This window comes from Xiphophorus maculatus, chromosome 21 (genome assembly GCF_002775205.1).
Source record: "Xiphophorus maculatus strain JP 163 A chromosome 21, X_maculatus-5.0-male, whole genome shotgun sequence".
NCBI classification, from domain to species: domain Eukaryota; kingdom Metazoa; phylum Chordata; class Actinopteri; order Cyprinodontiformes; family Poeciliidae; genus Xiphophorus; species Xiphophorus maculatus.
In genome coordinates this window covers 13839482-13858673 of record NC_036463.1, presented here as the reverse complement: position 1 = coordinate 13858673, position 19192 = coordinate 13839482, and the positions used below count along the sequence as shown (strand labels likewise).

Below are 19192 nucleotides of genomic sequence, written 5' to 3'. Positions count from 1 at the left end.
CAGTCCGCGACTCTCGTCGTAGTTCAGATGGACTCGGAACCGAGAACCGGTGATTGTCCAACACATTCTCACTCCCGACTCGTCATATATTGACGCTTGGGCGTCCAGAGTGTCATGTTTTGTGCAGAAGCGTTGATTCTCGCTCTCTGTCTTTGCATCTTGCGCCGAGTTTCAAGTCCAGAGCAACTCCTTTAATATTTGTAATTTGTAGGGAGAGTGGAGTCACGTTCCCTGGAGTCCACACAAAGTTTCTTGCCGGCCTTTTATTTCTTTCGATCTCAGTAGCTCCCCTCTGTCCTCTCCAAAGACCACGGAACGTGTTTCATCCAGCTACCTCGGCTGCTTTCCGTCACCAACTACAGAAAGCATCAAATCCTCTCAAGGACACAGAGCTGTAACAAGTGATCCTACCCTCGTAAACCTACGAGCAGAGCAGGCAAACCCCGCCCAGAGAGCGGGTAGCCTCTCTCCTCCCTCTCTTGTAATTTGTAGGTCATTTGTAAACTCCCAAACTCCCATGCAGTGCCGGCTGGGAGCAGCGCTCCTCCCAGCTCTGCTCGTGGAGTAACTGTCTGAAAACTCGTGGTGAGATTGCAGACCAGCGAAGGCGGACGCTTTTTCCTCTGCTCCTCTCCCTACCCATCCTCACCCGGCTTGCTCTGCTTTTGTGTTGCTTCTTTTATGAGCCTTTCTTTGCAGATCCTCCGAATCTACAAATGATGGATCTGGTTAACTGGTCCATCAATGCAATAGATCACATTTTCTCAACAAGAAGACTGGGCACAGGAGAGCCCTCTTGTCCGACGGAATGGATTCACCCTGGATATATTCAGAACAGGATTTCTGCTGTTTGCAGCTCGTGGATACCTGGCTTGTCGACACATTTGTGACGGATTTGGCCAAGCCAGCTAAAACTCAGACTGTACATTGTGGGACAGAGACGCAATATACTGCCTCGCAGCCCAGCTGAGGACTCAAAATTCACTAGCGGGATGGAATCGGTCTTGGCGAAGTTGGTTCATTGGAAAGGCAACTCTAATTTGGATGATCTATCAGAGATATTACCGGTTTGAGACTCTAGGACAGACAGAAATTTGAAGTCTGCCCGATCTAAAGAGAATTTGTTATTCTGAATATGGCTCCCTGTGGCCTTCTGGTTATCTCGAATCTCCTGGAGTTTATGTAAACAACTTGCTCCTTCCCATCTCCTCACCCTCACGAAGTCACCCGTGGAATTTTGTGGCTGAACTCTCAAGGACTCGCTCTTGATATTTCCACCTTTATCAGAGACTTTATTTGGGAGAACAGGCTGTGACAGACATCTGCAAGCAGGTCATAGTTACAGACAAACACGCACCTCCCTGACCTCAGCGCCGTTGCCAGCATGTCTTTGTTTTGGTGCCGTATCCTACCCAACGTTGTCTTTTCATCCTACTTATCAGTTATTATTTAGAAACAGTGGAGTACTCACTTTTAACCCAGAGTAGGAATTGGATTGGTCACTCTTTAGCTTATTTATTTAAGTATTTATTTATTTTAGAACCAATTTTCTACGTCTTGGATTAATTTTTTAGATTATCACGCAGAGAGAGTCCTATTATTGCAACCCAGAAAAGGAATTAGAACGAACTTAGAATCCAGAAGAAAAAAAAAAATCTTCCAGGACAGAAACACTAAGATTTTTATTATTATTATTACTTAGAAACTGTTGAGTACTCATTACTTTTACAAAATTAGAGCATACATAGAAAGCACAGAGAATACTTACTTATACTTGTGTAGCAACCCAGAACAGGGATTAGAACAAATTTAGAATCCAAAACGTTTTAGATTCTTATTCTTCCAACCCAGAAAAGGAATTAGACCAGAGGATACTTACTTATACTTATCTAGCAACCCCGAGTAAGAGTATTTAGTTTATGTACTTTGGATCCATATTATTAGACTATAGACTCCTGTTCTTCCAACCCAGAAATGGAATTAGACCAGAGGATATTTAGCAACCCTGAACATGAGCACCTATAGTTTACACACTTTAGATCAATATTAGATTCTTTTTCTTCTTTTGCTCTTTCCTTTGCTTTGTTATTTTGTTTGTATTTCCTTTTAATTCCCGTAAAGGACTTCGTATTACCTTGTTGCTGAAAATGTGCTGTATAAATAAAATGACCTTACCTTACCTCACACCAAAGACTTTCAAAAAATCTGCCACCGTCTGCCTGCCTGAGTGCTGAATATATAACTGGTGGTGAACAGGTGAGCCTGGCTGCACTGGGCACCATTGCATGAGAGCTGTGGAGCAAAACGGAGCAGGCAGGCGGGCCAGAATCATGACAGAAATGGACTTCAGAGGTGGGAAACCAAAGATCTCTGCAACATGTTTATGCAAATTTGAGCATAATTGCGCAACATTTATTTTACATGTCACCGTTTACATCTGCATTGTTTATTTCGTATTAATAAACATGATTATTTCATTTGAAAAGTCGAGCTAAAAGCTCATTCACCTTTAGCTCCTCCAACGAGTGAGGAGCTACTTCATAAGGCAAAAATAAAACCAATATGTTCCGCGGTAACGTATTGGAACCGCTGCGTACCTGTATTAATAACTTTTCGTATTTCGATTCTATTGTATTATTTTTAATGAAATTTTTTTTATTGTGTCTGTCGCGCAAAAGCATGTTTAAGGAGAAAAGCAGAATAAATTCGTGTGTTTTCTGCATAAGTGTAAAATGTTTTATTTAGATGTTTTATACTGTGCAACAGTAACAATACGGTAAGTTGTTCATACAATTGAGCGATACAAATACAGAAAACAGAGACATGAAAACATCTGTCGTGAAATGAAGCCAAGTCCTTCCTTTAGAACAAAGGGCAGAGAATAACACCATGGCTGATTAAATATGCACTTTGTCTCTATTTACACGCGGAAACCTTTAAAAGACGTGAAGGATGAACAGTCCAGATACAAGGAAGGGTGTTCTTTTCTTTTTGTTTGTTTGTTTTCCAGTAAAAGGCAGAAATGCTTTTATTTGTCTCCCATTGATGCTTCCAGCTTCACAAACGCCTGACGCCCAAAACACTTCCAAAAACTCTAGAAAAGGGGTCCGAACCCTGAAGCCTCTTCCTGAACAGAGAAGTCACAATGAGCATGCGCATTAAACTGTGCTTGAAAATATCCCAACACACATGAATTAATCATGAGAAACACCTTTAAATTGAAGAGACAAAAAAAAAAAAAAAATCTAAGTGTCACCTTCAGTCACTCCTGTAAAAATAAAGATGTAGCTTTTAAAGGGGGGAGACATGTTATCCAACTTTCTTCTTCTTTCTCCTCCCCTTCCAACATTTTCCTTTCAGACTGAATTTCCCATTTCACCCTTCTTCTTTTTTTATTTTGAAATGTCTGTGGTTCCACTACGTTTAAACTTACAAATGATGCCATAATATTCAGAACGACGAATGGAGACAGAAAGAGAGAGAACATTGTCTACACAGTGGAACTACGTTGGCGTGGAAAATGCAGGAGCTGAGCGGGGAGTCTGGCGTTGGCAGGTCGGCTCCGGAGCTCCGCGTCATCCGGACGAAGTCGCCGAGCCGTTCAGGGACACCTTCCGCGGCTTCCCGCCGCTGCCGCCCCCGCTGCCGCCGCTGAACTGGCCGAAGGACCGGCTCGGGGTCTGAGCTCCCGCCGCGGCTGAGACAGCAGCTGAACTTCCGTTCACGGTGCTGCTGCTGTTGTTGCCCGGGCCGTGAGGGAGCTGAGGATGCGGGGACTGCGCGGGGGTTCCGGGGCTTGGCAGGGACGACGAGGTGGAGGGAGCCCCGACGGGACTCCCTGCTTTGTCGCTGGCAGAGTCGCTCTCCGGACCGGACCTGCTTGCATTGTTCTGACCCTCCTGCTGGGGGTGGTTCACCTTCATTTTCTTGCAGTTGGGTCGGACCCGGTACTTCAGAGGTAAGGGTCCGTTCTGTGCGGAGGGTTGAAGAGAAAACGAAACCTTAAAATAAAGTAGTGAATCGTTTACATAAAAAAAAACATGGTTATTTTTCTTTTAGTTATTTATTTTAAATAAAACTAAAAGAAAAAATAGCCCTTACCAAAAAGTGGTAATCAAAACTGAATGTTCCAAACATGAATCTTTCTGCAGAATATCTAAATATTTTTTCCAAAATTCTTAATTTCTTATGAAATATAAATACTGACTCTTTAGGCATTTTTGAATTTCTATAAAGTCACAGAGGCACGATTGCACATTTTGTTGTATATTTTGAATTTTATTTGCACAAGTCAGATTTCTCCCTCTCATTGTTTTTTTTTTTTGTTTTGTTTTTTTTTTGTAGTTTCCATTCAGTTTAAAGGCACTGCAACGAATGGAACACTAGTTAAGCTTCAAACAGAGATATAAAATCAAACCACTTTTGTGAATGGTGTTAAATTAATTTAGAAAAATACTTCAAAACAGTCGATAACCTGTTATTAATTTATGGAACCCTTTAATTACATTCTAAAGAGTGTAAATGTTACAAGTTTAAGCTTTCCAAGTAAAAGTAAAACCAATATTTAATAAACATCTGCTTCATTATGCATGTACAAAAATATACACATATTTAGCCTGCAAGGTCCCTACATTTATTTCTTCTTCAAAATAATTATTTTCTCCATATATATATATATATATATATATATATATATATATATATATATATATATATATATATAAATATATATATATATATATATATATATATAATTTGTTTTGTTGTTTTGTTTTTCCACCCATCATACGTTGAGCATTTGATTACATTGCTTATTTGGTTTTTTTAATATTCAATTTTTTAATCCAGAAAAGATTCTGATTGAATAAATACAGAAGAGTTAAATATTACTTTGTGATTAGTGATATCCTCATTTCACAAAGTAGAAAAAAAAAAGATTTACACCGCATCTAGACAGCAGTTCAGGACTTCAGCTGAGTTCAAGGCAGTTTATTTTAAACAATAATTCAAAAACTAAAATGCTAAATTAATTAGTTAGAACTCGGGATGTAAAACCCCAAAATAGAAGCCAGTATCTAAAACAAAATCAACATCAACAAGCCCTTTATTTTTCAGACATTTCAATTTAATATATTTCAGTTAATGGGGGGGGGGGGGGGCACACAATTCTGGATACTTTTCCAAGCATTTCTAAATTTTACCAGGCGGTTTGAAAGCATTTTTTTTTCCAGAGTGAGCCTAATCATTAGCACCATAGCATCTCAAAATATGAATAAATTAAAATGTATACTTTATATCTTCTCCGATAAAACCTTGGCCATAAACAGGGGGAATAGTTTTTTGTTTACAGTTAATTATATCTATAAAAATTTGTTAAACTAACATTCCATTGGATCGGATTGTGCCAAAATTTACTTACAAATGAACAGGAACTTAACTGTCAATATGATAGAACTGCTTGTAGATTTGAGGACTAACACTTTAATAAGCATGTTGACAGCATGTCCAAGGAGACCACTTACCCTTCTCCAAGTGTAGATATAAGCTATATCCATTAATGTGTAGTAATCTTTGAGAGGCTCGTCTTCATACATGACTTCAACCTGGATCACACAAAATGTACGCAAACAAATTTAATGGAAAAAAAACGGCAACAACGATTTTGCAGTTTGTTTGCATTTATATAAAAGTATCAGCTTAAATTAAAAAAAAAAATACACAATATAAAAGACCTGATATGTGTTTGGGATGTCCATCTTGCTGCGCAAAAACTTCCTCAGATGCATGACTGTCATGGCAGCTGGACACTGCAGGTACCTCTTGTTAGCCACCTGCAGATATCCATATATAAAGAGTTATTTTGCATCTTGTGCTAAAAGCATTGAAAAAAATGCATTTTTGATAAAAAGGTAGCCATTTGGTTGGTTGTTAAAAACAACAACATTTGCTTTGCAGGAACAACATGGCTGCTCCTTTTAACAGGTAGTAGGGTTGTTGTTTTTTTTATTATTTTTATTTTTTTTTTTAGATTCTGTGAAGAGAGGTTGTCATATCAGCGATGCATACCTGATCTTTCGTTTGCTTGTCTTCCACCCCGCCTACAAGTCTAAAAATAAAACACACACACACACACACTTCCATTACATTCTTGTTGAAGCTAAATTTAGTCAACATACAATGCTTCTCAGAATCAGAGTTTTTACCATTTTATTCTCAGCAAGCATGATTTTCTTATTTGATTTCAGAAATGTAAAACAAATGAATAAAAATAAAGAAATAAAAAATTAACAGTCATGATTTTGCACTAATTTTTATGTCATTTCCCATGGTAACCAAAAAGGACTCTTTACAAATGACACATTGGACAAAATCCACTGGGTATTATAGGTGATATTTGTCAATTATAAATCTTTTACATTTTAAACAAATATGTATTCCCTTTATGTATGCTAGTATATGTTAAATGTTCAAGTACAATAAAATCCAAACAGATTTTTTTTTCCAGACACTGCAAATGATAAATTACCAACGTAAAAGTATCATTTCGGAGCAATTTAACCAACACATTCTCACTCCTGACTCGTCATATACATGAAGTAAATGTTCAATTTCTTTAATTACGACCTCATAAAAGTCGCTTTCATGTACTTTCAGACCAAAAGCTCACCGGGTCTGATCGAAGAACTCGATGGAGAGGCTGATGATCTCGTCATCGGTGATAATTCTCTTATCCTCGTCCGCCACCTCGCCACGGTCCTCATGTGAACCGTTGGAAGCTTTGACAGAAAAAGAAAATGCACAGGTTTTGTTACAGAGGAAAAATAAGGAGAACCATTCACACTTTATATAAAAAAGGCTGGATCTTCGACTCACCATCTACAGGATGCTCTGCATAAAAGTCTCTCCTTCTTTTCATTTCATCTGCAGGAATTCAGGCAGACAAGTGAGTACAGCTGTACTTCTCACAAACTCTTAAAGAAAGGAAATGCTACCAGGGAGAGTTACAAGCAAACACAGCAAAATGGGATGACTTGTGGAAATAATTTGGGTCATTTGGAATATTTGTCAACATTATGATAGACAGCCCAAAGAAGATGGCAACAAATCCGAAGGGTTTTTAAAAAAACCTTTTAAAAAAACAAAAAGGTACAAAAACGTCAACATTTCAATCAAGTTGGACACGTATTGGTTGATTTTTCTTTACCAATAGCATTTTGCAAGATGTCAGAACAAACAATATGTCCATAATTTCTTATTTCAACACAGCACTGAAATGGGAACAGCTTCTGATCGCTACTTGACTTTGAATCTCAAAATGTGGCATTTAAAAACTTCACAACCTTACAAAAATGTTGATATCTGTAGGATTCATTACTCTAGAGTGTTCACAAGCTCCCACTTCTATAGACTTGTGTTGGACAACAGAGAGATTCGAATGTTCTTACTTTTAAAGAGGCCTGGGACCAGTTTGTACACAATGTCCTGCAGTGTTTTGTCAGATCTGCAGAGAGAATGGAGAAACTCCTGTCATGTCCAAACACAAACTACTGACACAGCAGGATGAATGTGTTGGATGAGTAGACAAATTACAGCTTTTATACATATGACAATGAATGGCTGATTCATCTGCACAAAGGGCAAGTCAAAAAGGAAGAGCTACAAAACATAATAGCACTTTTCATCTGTGATTAATAGCAAAAAGACACGCCCAGGGGCAAAGCGTGTCAAAGAAAACGACTTCAACAACAACAACACTGTCTCACCTAATGTTGAGCAGGGGTTTCGTTTTATGCACTTGTACATCACAGATGGGACAATATTTGCTCGTTTCCAGGTAGCGCACAATGCACATTTTGCAGACTGCAACAGAGAAAATATCAGTCAGGAAAAAAAAGACTAGGGTGCTAAATCTGGGCTGAGGGACAAACGGTGCATCAAAGCTTCTGTGCCGCTTACAAGAGTGGAGGCATTCGATGATGGTGGTTGCGTCTATGAAGTATCCTCCACAGAGGACGCATATGAGATGAGGGTTGAGCTCGGTGATCTTTATCCTGGTGGTCCGATGCATGTTGACAGAACTTTACAAATAAAAAAAAAAAAAAAAAAAAGAAAGAAAGAAAGGAAAAGAAAAATCCTGCATGGGAAGGAGAGAAAAGAGGGAATGTGTCAGGATGGCTGCTGCAGATGCTATCTGAGTAAAAAGGTGGACCGTTTGAGCAACAGCAATGACTATTATTATTAACTACACTTTTAGAAAGACGTTTTCTTTTAAAATATGTTCAGGAGTCATTTCACTGTATAGCATCTCCATTATGATATTCAAACCAAAACCCCAAAGTATGTTTTAATTGAGAGTCGTCCTTCAAAGGCTCCATGGTCCAGAGCACCATTTGCATGGGAAAAGATGTTGTTTGCTTGACTGTGTTAAATCAACACCATCTTTTATGCTAATTAAAAAATAACCGAAAGGAGAGGGGCTTTTTTTTCTTCCTTCTGTGGCAGATTGATGGGCAGTGAGATGGCATTCAGTCGGCTAGGAGGCAGTAAAATATCATAAATCAATCAGATCATGGGGAAATCGATGCCACTTTATATGGCCGTCATCTAAAGCAGGCATAACAACGGAGCGACGGGGCAGGCAGGATCCAAATGTGAGGCAATTCAAATTTAAAATCAAATCAAATAAAAAAACATTAAATAAAAATGACGCCTCAACCAGTCAGCTTTATCAACTCTGGATGTTGTGTTTTCAATGCTATTCGTTGTGTCAAAATTTGCTTTAAATTGTCAAACAGCTGGAGAAGAAGTTACACCAAGCACGGTGAAATGTTTGTCACCGGTAATGAATCGCAACAATCCAGCGACTGAGCCTTAGATGCCGCTTAACATATAGAAATATAAGAAGGAGAGGATAATTTGCAGAGAAAAGGCGGATTCCGAGCGAGGGTTAACCGGGGAGCGATGATTCCAGGCTCCCGCTAGTTGCGTCAGGTGTGCCACACAGGAGGCGATCGGGTGCAGGGGTGGTGGTGGTGGTGGGGCGCGGGGCGGGGGGAACCTGACCGTTTCTATGGCAACTCCCATTGCTTTGAGCTCGCGTGGCGGCTCGCCAGTAATCAGAACGACGCAGGATGTCGAACCAAAACAAAAAGTCGGCGAGCTGCCGGTGAAGCTGAGCGGGAAAGAGGAGGAAGGAGGGACCGAGAGTCTCCGTCCTCTCCGCCGCTGGACTGCCAGGCTGCCGACAGCACGGCTGCCATTTTGTAAAGGGGGTGGGGGGGTGAAGAGAAGCTCATATCGGTTCGGCGGGGCTGCGGGGTTTCCTACGATAGAGAGGGGGCGCATTGAAGCCCCGCATAAACCCGAAGCTTTGGGGCTATAAAGAGCTATAGGCTACGGTCGGAGCTCCCAGTCGCAGAACGGCTTCGCTTCGAGTAGCAGAGCCTCGCTTCATGGCGTGTGTGCGATAATAAGCACGGTGCAGCAGCAGCAACATGGCCAGACAGCAGAGGCTGCGCCGAAGTTCAACCCGCAAACTGGAACACAGGCTGCATTTGTTCTGCGTCAGAACCAGCCTCTCTCTCTCACACACACACAGCCTGGCTATTACCTTTCAGCGCATATTTGTTTTATAAACAAGTAACTTCACAGAAGTTAGTTGTGCGTAACGCTCATCGGCGGTGCCGACCCAAGGCTCAATTCAGCCTTAAGAAGAATTTGATTTGGGGTCAACATAGCCATCACAGCACCACCCTTTTTTTTTTAATTATTATTATTTGTTTGCTCATTGTGCATATAACTACACCCAACAGTGAATGTCCTTAATTGACTGCGTCAGTTTGCTTCTTTTATTTAATACAAAAGACTTTGGAAGGTAAAAGCTGTAAATTGTGGAGATGAGGTAGAAAGTCACAACGTTTCAATACAGACTGGGTGTTGGGATGGATGTGTCAAATTTAATCAGCTGTACTTACAGGCACAAAGAAATGCCTGCATGATCCCAGCACAGAGTAAAAATAGAACATGTTAAAGTGACAGCAAAAAATAAATAACTCTACAGCCATGGCAAATGAAATCTTAAGCAAATATGAATTACAATAGTTCAGATTCAACCATTTTAAATCCTTTTTGCATCATTTTCTTAAAATAATCCAGGGCGTTTATAAGTCGGCTCATTCTTGATCCACTGCAAACTGTAAATAAGTTATGACATACTGTGATATGATCTTGGACCCTCCTGAGCTCTAACCAGCAGCTTAGTTCGCTTATACCTCAAGCCAGCTCCGTTTTTATACCGTTTACGCTGTAAGACTTTATGCTGGATTGGAGGCAAAACAAGACAAATGTAAACTAAACGTCGACATAAACTCCTCTGGTACTATTTTTTTTTTTCTTCCCAGAAATAAAAGTTGTCACTAAGTGTGTGCAAAGCCAACAGAGGTCATGGTTTTCTGAAAAAATAAATAAATGCATATATAAATAAATAAATAAAAAATACCGGATTTGACTGAGCCAGTCTTGCCCACCATCAGCACCATGATGGCAGACTTCTGTCAAACCGCTTCTGAGGCTCGTCAGACCCCTGAGAGGGCAGGTTTGGACGACGTCTCGGCTCCAATGGATGCCACAGACCCGCACAATGATGGATAATGTCCGCATACATGCAGGGAGGAGCCTGTTGCGCCATTAATCGATCGCCTGGTGTTTGGACAACTGTTCTCCCTTCTCCGTCCTCTGTGGGAGCGGGACTGTTTGCTCCCGTTTATGACATCGAGTCGATGCCCCCCCTCCCCCCCCGCAAAAAAAAAAGTTTATTTCTGAATAAATGGCCAACTCACAGAGGATCAGCTCCCAACTGTATCCACCGTTCCGACTTGAATTAATTTACTCAACGCAGCGATTTATGGAGAATAAGCCTTCAAAAAAAAAAAAAAAAAAGCCGCACAAGTCTAGATTTCCAAAAGTCCTCGCGATTGACCCAAAGAGATGTTGCTCGTTTGTCCTCAAACGACACCGTTGCCCGTCAGGACGTTTCCTCTGGTTGCAAACAGCTCAGCTGTACTTTCAAATAATAATTAGAACCCGATGGAATGAACAAAAACAGCAGAAGAACTAAAGATTGTATCCGCCGCTGTGACTGGATATATAAAGTGGAATATACAAAAAATAAATAAATTATAAAAATAAATGGCAACTTATTGGCGCTTCAGTTCATTTATGATCACATTTAAACCAAAGATGTTAACCTGAAACAACCAGCAATAAAAAAAATATTCTAGTTTTATTTCTCTCTCTTAAAAGCTTTCCTAATGAACACTGATCATTTTTCGCCCCTCCGCGTGATAGAGGAGACTTGTCAGGATAGCCTACTGTATAAGACACGGTAGGCTATGAAAGGTGAAAATATTGCACGCCAATAAAATAAAAACAAACATCCTGTTCTGGCTACAGTTCGTGTAAATTTAACAGACGCTTTGGCTGCTTTGGAGGACTCAGCCACCTCTTTGTATCCACCCCGACGTCTCGCCCCGTGTTTTTGCTTTAATTTGCGCAAACTTTAACCATCCAATCCAAACAAAACCGCCGCACAACAGTTGAAAAAGACGCACACTTTCTTATTTTCCGACAATCAACCATCTATCGACCGCCGGTAATGAAATAATTAAGACACAAATGAAACGCTTCACCTCCACGGCACGTTTCCGGTAGCCATCCATGTTAAGTTAAAAAATCCGAAACTGGGTCAAATTCACACCAATCTCGAACGGGACCCGGTTCGGGACCCTTCCACCATCCCACCTCTATAAAATTAAGCCCCTGCGTGGAAACCCGAGCCCACACGGAGCGTTTGAAGCACTTGCTGCCGCTGCCATCTCAGCCGACCCAGCTTGGTTCGCTTCGGCTCTCCCACTTTACATAAATCCAAACGACGCAAAGCAAACCCTAACCGAGACCAACCTTTAGAGCCAGTTAACCGAGCTCTGTGCCACGCGTCCGCGAGCAAGAGTAAGCAATAATTGGCTTTTATAACCGAGAGCGGATCTGTTTTTGCAGGAAGACGGAGGGGGGGGGGGAAGAAAAGTAGTGCGCATGAGACACACTGAGGTCCACGTCGGTGATAGAGCTCCACATCCACCGCTGGATCGGATCAGCGCGGAGGGAGAGAGACAGACACACAGAGAGAGAGAGAGAGAAGGTGGAAAAACACAAAAGCACACCGCCTAAACGTCGCCTTTAACCGCTGCTAGTTAGAGACGAAACGGAAGGGGGCAAACCTGCAGGCTCGGCTGGCGATCGGCGGCTCTCGACGCGGCGGAGACAATGAAAGTTGGGAGGCAGATCAGCAGAAAATGAATAGAAGCCGAGCCGCCATCTTGAAGCAGGGCTGCAGACGCTGTCAGTGGCGGAGAGCGCACGGCGGAGCGCAGCGCATTTCAGATGCGCCAAGACGAGAAGAGGAGGGAGGTGGAGGGGGGAACAAAACTCCTCGTTTCCTCCTGCGCCGTGCGTATCCCGATCCAATGGATCCAAATCCCGCCGCTTCGGTTCCGACAGCCGTCCACTTCAGCACTGATAACTTTGCCTCCAAAATATCCGCTTCGCCTCTAGAGCTGAAACGCAGCACACACTCTCTCTCTCTCTCTCTCTCTCTCTCTCTCTCGCTTGCTCTCTCTCTTTCTCTCTCTCCGTGTGTGTGTATGTGCGTGTGCTCCGTGGAAACTGACACAGTCCCCAAAATGGCTTGTAGTTCGACCGCCCAGTGGTCACGTGGTCTCTTTGCTTAAGGGTGCCTTGGAATTACTGTCGGTGTATGAACGTTTGCCCAAAAAAAAAAAAAAAAAAAAATCTTCTGAGTGGGTGACACGAGACACAACAAAACCAAAAGGTGTGCACATGATAGTGCTTATCTTTTCTTTTTTTCCGCTCTCTCAAAGCGAAACCACGCCAGACGGTGCGATTTGCGCATAAAACGCGAGCTAAGCGATCGCTTAAAGGCGCAGAGGAATTCGCTGTCAGGGTGTTTTTTTGTTTTGTTTATTTGCTGTTTTTTTTTTTTGTTTTGTTTTTTCCCCCCGGGAACGTGATTCTAGAGATCCCCGAATCCACGTTCATGCACTTTTTGAACACTTTGCGCCACAATCGGCGTGCGTAACATGCGACTGATTACTTTATAGCGCGCCCCAGCCTCGCTGGTGTTAAAAATAACCGCAAAGCACAAGCGGCTGCTGCCCTCATGCAGACTGCTGTGGCAGAAAGCAGCTGCTTTATTAAACCTCTCCTCTAAGACCGACGCACTAACAAATGGCGTCAAACATTTTTTTTGTCCCCCCCCCCCCCCACAGGCTCATGTAAAAAAAGATAGAATAAAATAAAATAAAACGCACAACGGCGTTCACTGGAAGCATCTGAAGTCTTGGTACCGCTCGCAGCCGGCTGAGCATGGAGGAATTTGGGATGTTTATGGAATCCGAGCCGCTGCGCAGCTCCAACTGAGGAGCTTTGAAGCTGCAGCTGATGTGGGTGTAAACTCGGAGGGGAAAAGGGGATGAAATTCCAGGCAATTAATCGCGAAGGTTTTGGCTCCAAGCATCTTGTTGAAAGTGAACGGCAATGGTATAAAACTACAGTTTAAATTAATAATAATAATAATTTTAAAAGAACGTACATATTTCTTTAAGTTCTTGTCAGCGTTTCAGGAAAAAAAAAATAAAAAATCAAAACTCAATACCGACGTGTCGGATGAGAAGGTTGTTGAGAATATTTCAAGGTTTGGCACGACTCAAATGACAAATACATATAGGCTATATATATACATTTCAAATTTTATTCTCAAACATGCGTGACGTTACGTAGACTAGTGTACAAAACAGGAACTAATGCATATTAACAAACAACAAACTAAAAGAAAACAGTTGGTGAAGTTGCTGTAGCTGCAGGGCGTCACATCTGACTGGCTTTCTCCACACTCTTGGCAGCATCTTTCAACTTTGACACCAGATCCTGGCACAGAGAAAAAAACACGGGTCACTTCCAGCACAAATCCAGAGCAGCGGAGAAAAGCGGGAAATATTCCCAATAAAAGCCGGACAGACCAGGAAGAAGATCAAATTCCAATTTAGTTCAGCTCCTACTTCCATTCCACAAGCACAAACAATACTTTGAGCTTGAAATCGCCCCAAAAAGCACCAAACAGGACAGACATCTTGTAAGTAGGATGAGTTTTTATTCGTTATGTTTTCCCTGATAATTAAACTCTGTTGAACGTGCAAATGCACGTCCTGCTCCGTTACCTGCAGCTGCTCCGTTGTGCAGGAGAAGTTGATATCCTCCGAGGATCCTTCATTCTGACAAAAAAACATAATAAAATAAAATAAAACAAGCAAATTTAGCTTTTTGTTGCGCACTCGTACAGAAGCTGCAGGAAAGCAGAAGGGGAACAGCGCAGCAGTTACCTCCGTGTTCAGAGAGATCAGGTAGAAAGGCTCGTTGATCTTATCCAGCTGCCCGTTCTGTTGGTGGGGGGGGGGTCGACATTGTTAGCGTCACATAACAAATGGTGCAGAAACAACTGCAGGAGCACAGGTTCCGGCGCAACGCGTCTGTACCTTCATGTGGTACTGCAGACGCCACGATACGTCGTTGACGTGAGGGGGACGTCTGCCCATGCTAGAGAGGGGAAAAGTTCAAAGAGGGAAGAGCTTGTTGTAGCAACTCGTGTGCAGTTTGATTCATCGAGTGGCTTATAAATTTGTAATAAGTTCTTAAAAATCTGCCAGGGGCGTATCCAGAAAGTTTATCTGTTTAGGGTTTTTTTTTAAAGTGGTGACCACATGACACAAAAATAAATACAGAGATGAGAAAATATATATATATTTAGCAATTTCTTTCATTCTATAATACATATATTTTAATATTCAGGATCTGTTATTGAAAGGGGGGGGGGGATTGTGGGTTTAGGAAATTATAGGGCAAATCCATCTACTTTGGTCCTCATGTCCAAATTTCATACCAGACCAGTTTGCTGATAATTATACTTTCTCAGCCCTGATTTATACATATCCAGTCAATTTCCCCTCCCCTCATCTCCACCACTAAGTTCATTTTTCCGTGACACAAAAGTCTTTCGAAAACTTTATTCGACTCAGCAATAGAATATTAACACCTATCCACTTTTAACTTGAATAAAATCAGAGAGGCAAAAAAAAAAAAAGTCTCCACTTTTTATCCTTACCTGCTCAACAGACGCTCTATGTCATTTTTATGTTTCTGTAAAACAAAGCAAACCCCAGTTTACCACCCACACAAGTTAGTCAAAACTGCAGTCGTTAAATGTAATTAAAAGAAAATTTTTTTTTTATTAAGATCAACATGATCTGACCTGATATGCGCTGAAGAATATTTCTATTCTGTCTGTGCTGAATGTGAGCTCCTCAAGGCAGGAGCTGCAAGAAAGAAACAGAGACACACTTAATTTCACATCTTTTTTTATTATTATTATTATTTCCTTTTGACAAGATGTCTCTCTTCAATACCATTCTACTCAAAATGTTAACTGGTAGCGATCGGCGACTTCCTATTTTCTTCTAAATGGACATGATATTCGGAACCGTGTGCTGAACATGAGCCTGGAACTGAAACGAAGAGGTGATTTCCTCATAAATGTTTGTGATACTTCCATGTTGGCCAATGGAAAAGCTTCAGCATTGTAACATAAGCGTGCATGGGTGAAAACACACAAACACCATCTGACTGTAAAACATTAAGCTAGCTCAACACAATTTATCCGCTCTGCATCCTATTAAGCAAAGTGAGATGATTATCCTGGTGTGAGGCAGGAGTTGATGTGTAATAACGCTTTTTTTTTTTTTCTCCTGAGGAAATCCGAATGGATTGATTTTAAAGCATCTCATAGAAATGTTTGTTTAGATTCAAATCGGACCGGAAAACTTGAATTTCATCCACATCTGCGGGAGGCATGGGTTGGTTATCAGTTTCAGGGTCAACATAATGGGTTTTTTTTACAAAAGAATTTCCATCACGGTGGTTTAAACTGATTTTAATGGGATCCCACATGGAGTGCTTGTATCTTCTCAAGTCGTACGCAACACCGATCCTCTCCCCCCTGCTGATGCCAACTGCCAGTCAGCTGGCTGAAAGCAGGCTTTTACATTTTGACCTCGCTCAAAAGAGGAACACATTTGGCTGCCTGGAATTATTTCCCTTCCTAAAAAGAAAGAAAAACCCTGAAAGTCACGCTGTTGAAAACTAAAGAGCATTAAAATGATTTAAGGTAGCAAAGTCAATATATAAACTGCCTTTATCATTATTGAGTAATCCGTTGTGTTTTAAGCAACAGCAATGAAATTATTATTCATTTCTATTTGATTTTTTTTTATGTTGTAATGTTCTGATGAAGCCATTTTAATCAGCCTTATACCAAACTGTAAAGTGGAAGATATCCTCCAGTATTTTGTGTATTTCTGTCAAGAAGAATCTAACTTTGGGTCAGATCTCAAAAAACGCACACCAACAATGAACTTCTTAGTTTTCCACAATGTTTCCAAAGCTTTTGGGCTATCTATCTGTTCTGGTCTGATTAAAACTTGCAGTCAAAATCTTGTCAAGTCAGTGAGTTTCAGTACTTTCACTGACGAGTGTGCAATAAATCAGAATCCTGCTTTTTTTTTTCAAAAAATTCAGGGGAAGTTTTGTTTTTGATTTGGTACACAAGCCCACCTGACACTCCCTAATTCAAGATGTATACCTTAATTGGAAAGGTACACAACTTGATTTTTCTTTTTTATGTATGCCGTTTGGCACATAAATGTCTTTTTCATTTCTACAGAATGGTTTCATGCAGTTGAAGCAGAACAAAGCATTTGAGATTACGAATGAAACTTTGAGACACCGTGAAACGACACAGCAGTCTGTGCCAAACATCTGGTTTTAGAATGAGAAAACCACAACACAAGTACGAAATCAGACATGAACCAATCAGCCGTTTTCAATACCGATTTCTGATTTCATTTGAAATCCGACTGCAATTTCTAACCGATTCCGATTTTATTTTACAATTACAACGCGTCGATGAGAAAATAGGCGATTCATTTCTGGAGGTTTCTTGACAGAGGCAGCAGTTTTAAATCCATCAGAAAACGGTGGGTGAACATAACGAGTCACCGACCTTCACCTGATTTTTATATTTTACAAAAATGCGTCAGATAATCGGCTGTTGGTGCGTGTTGACTGAAAATAACGAGTTTTAAGTTTTGATTCGATCAGTGAAGAGGCAGAGAACTGATTTTCTTCCCCCTAGTGTCGGGTCTCCCATTTACCAATGACAGTCAATCACTGATTTATTGATACTTCTCCAAAAGAAACACGTCAATTCTTAAGTTTTCACAGCTGAATGTTGCCTCTTACATGCACAGACACATGCATTCTCATGTCAGACATCCTAAACGTCAGACGTTTTCATATAAACCACAAAAAGTTTGCAAAAGGGACTACATTTTGAAGAAACGTGCAACAAAAACAAAGGTCATCATTGAGCCGCCTTTTATGCCACATCAGCACATTTCCCTCCATTTGTTCCTCTTTCCAAATAAAATTCTCTGCAACATGCAGCCAAACAGCGTGAGCAGGCGACTCCACTTGTCCTAGAATCTCTCTCCTTTGTTGTGTTTTATTTTTCTGCAAAAAGACATTTCTAGCAAAAGAAAGCAAGATTCTGCATCCACTGCTGCAGACCTGGAGAGTTTTCACGGTGCAACATGAAACATCAGAGTACCTTAAAGCAATCCCATCTTCTCCTCTGATTTCCATGTAGGCCTGCTGTTGCCTTACCTCGTCGTGGACTTGTCGGCGTTGTGTTTGACCGCTTCCAGGATGAAGGTGGTCAGGGCTGCGTGACTCTGCTTCAGCAGGATCCTGTCCATGTGCTTCAGCTCGGGCTGATCTGAAACCAGAAAGGACAGTGAAGCGAGACGACGCGTACGCCTCTCCTCCTACGTTTGCTGGAATCACATCGGTGCCAATGCGATCCACTTCCTCTCCTCGGGGTTCTCCCAGATTGACGCGCAGAATGGAAATCAATGACGATTTGCATGTGAATGGACCCCTCAGCTGCATCAGCCGGGAGTGCTGGGGAGGGGTCCGGGGTCATTTCTTTGTTTGTCTGATGAACATTTCAGTTTCTAAACAATTCTCACACTGAAGCGCTAAAAAAAAAAAAAAAAAAAAAAAAAAAAAAAACTCCGTCACTTTAATCATTTATTTTAGTGGAATTTGTAGATTTTACTCGAAAATTAAAGTCGACCAGCAAAATCAGAGCGGGCTAAAAATGTGTGCAAGATCAGATCGTCCACTTTATATTAAAATACTTCAATCTCAAGTGACTGTTACAGAAATACTTCATTATGATGCGTTATGTAGCCCTGCTGGCCGTTTAAGAGGCGACAGAAACCTCCTCAAACAACACCTAGAACTGAGCTCTCAGTTCGCCCCACACGAGATTTTTTCCTCCCTTTGTTTTTTTTTTACATGAACGTGTATAATCCAGGGCGCTGCAGTGCCGTCAAAACCCGCAAACCTCGACTCTAGACGTAGAGAAACCGGAAGAAGGAGCGGAGACAAAAGCGGCGGCGGTGGCGGGGGAAGAGACATCGGCTCACCGAGGACTGTGGGGTCGGCCCGGGAGGAGAGCAGACCCCGGAAGGAGACATCCAGCAGCACCTGAAAGCTGCGGTGGTTCACGGCAGACTGATCGGCCAGGAGCTGCAGCCCCTTCTGCACAGACTCGCTTAACTCCATCTTGCAAAAAGGGCGAGTCACGTGACGGATCAGCTGATCCAGCGCGTGGAGGCGAGAGCGAAGGCGAGGCAGGGAGAGAGAGAGAGAGAGAGAGAGAGAGAGACATCCATAAATCACTGAGGCTGTCAGCAGCAACACAGCTCTCAGCTGCGGTTTTCTGATGGCTGATGCAGCTCCTCTATGGTTTGTTTAATATGCTCGACGCATGCAGCGTTGAAACGTTAAAGGCAAACAGTAAGAACAAACAGGTGGTTTCCAGGAATAAGCCGCTAACTCTTCATCACCCAATCAAAAATAAAAAAATAAAAAAACATACACAATGCAAGTGCAGCTGTATCTCTTTGACAAGGGCACAGATTAAACACGGGAAGACCTTCTT

The 19192-nt window shown here is 41.6% G+C and overlaps 1 protein-coding gene across 1 annotated transcript; it reads right to left on the bottom strand.

Annotated features, from left to right (window-relative positions):
- Positions 1-2713: 2713 nt before the first annotated feature.
- Positions 2714-18843, bottom strand: LOC102233034. The gene is given in 19 exon segments (XM_023326791.1): positions 2714-3971; positions 5523-5603; positions 5733-5831; positions 6067-6106; positions 6668-6776; positions 6874-6921; positions 7446-7501; positions 7764-7860; positions 7957-8078; positions 9003-9172; positions 13422-13512; positions 13946-14001; positions 14292-14345; positions 14454-14510; positions 14607-14667; positions 15233-15379; positions 15381-15443; positions 17848-17959; positions 18675-18843. Coding segments are annotated over 19 exon segments (1998 nt in total). The 5' UTR covers positions 18814-18843; the 3' UTR covers positions 2714-3575.
- Between the last annotated feature and the right edge of the window lie 349 nt (positions 18844-19192).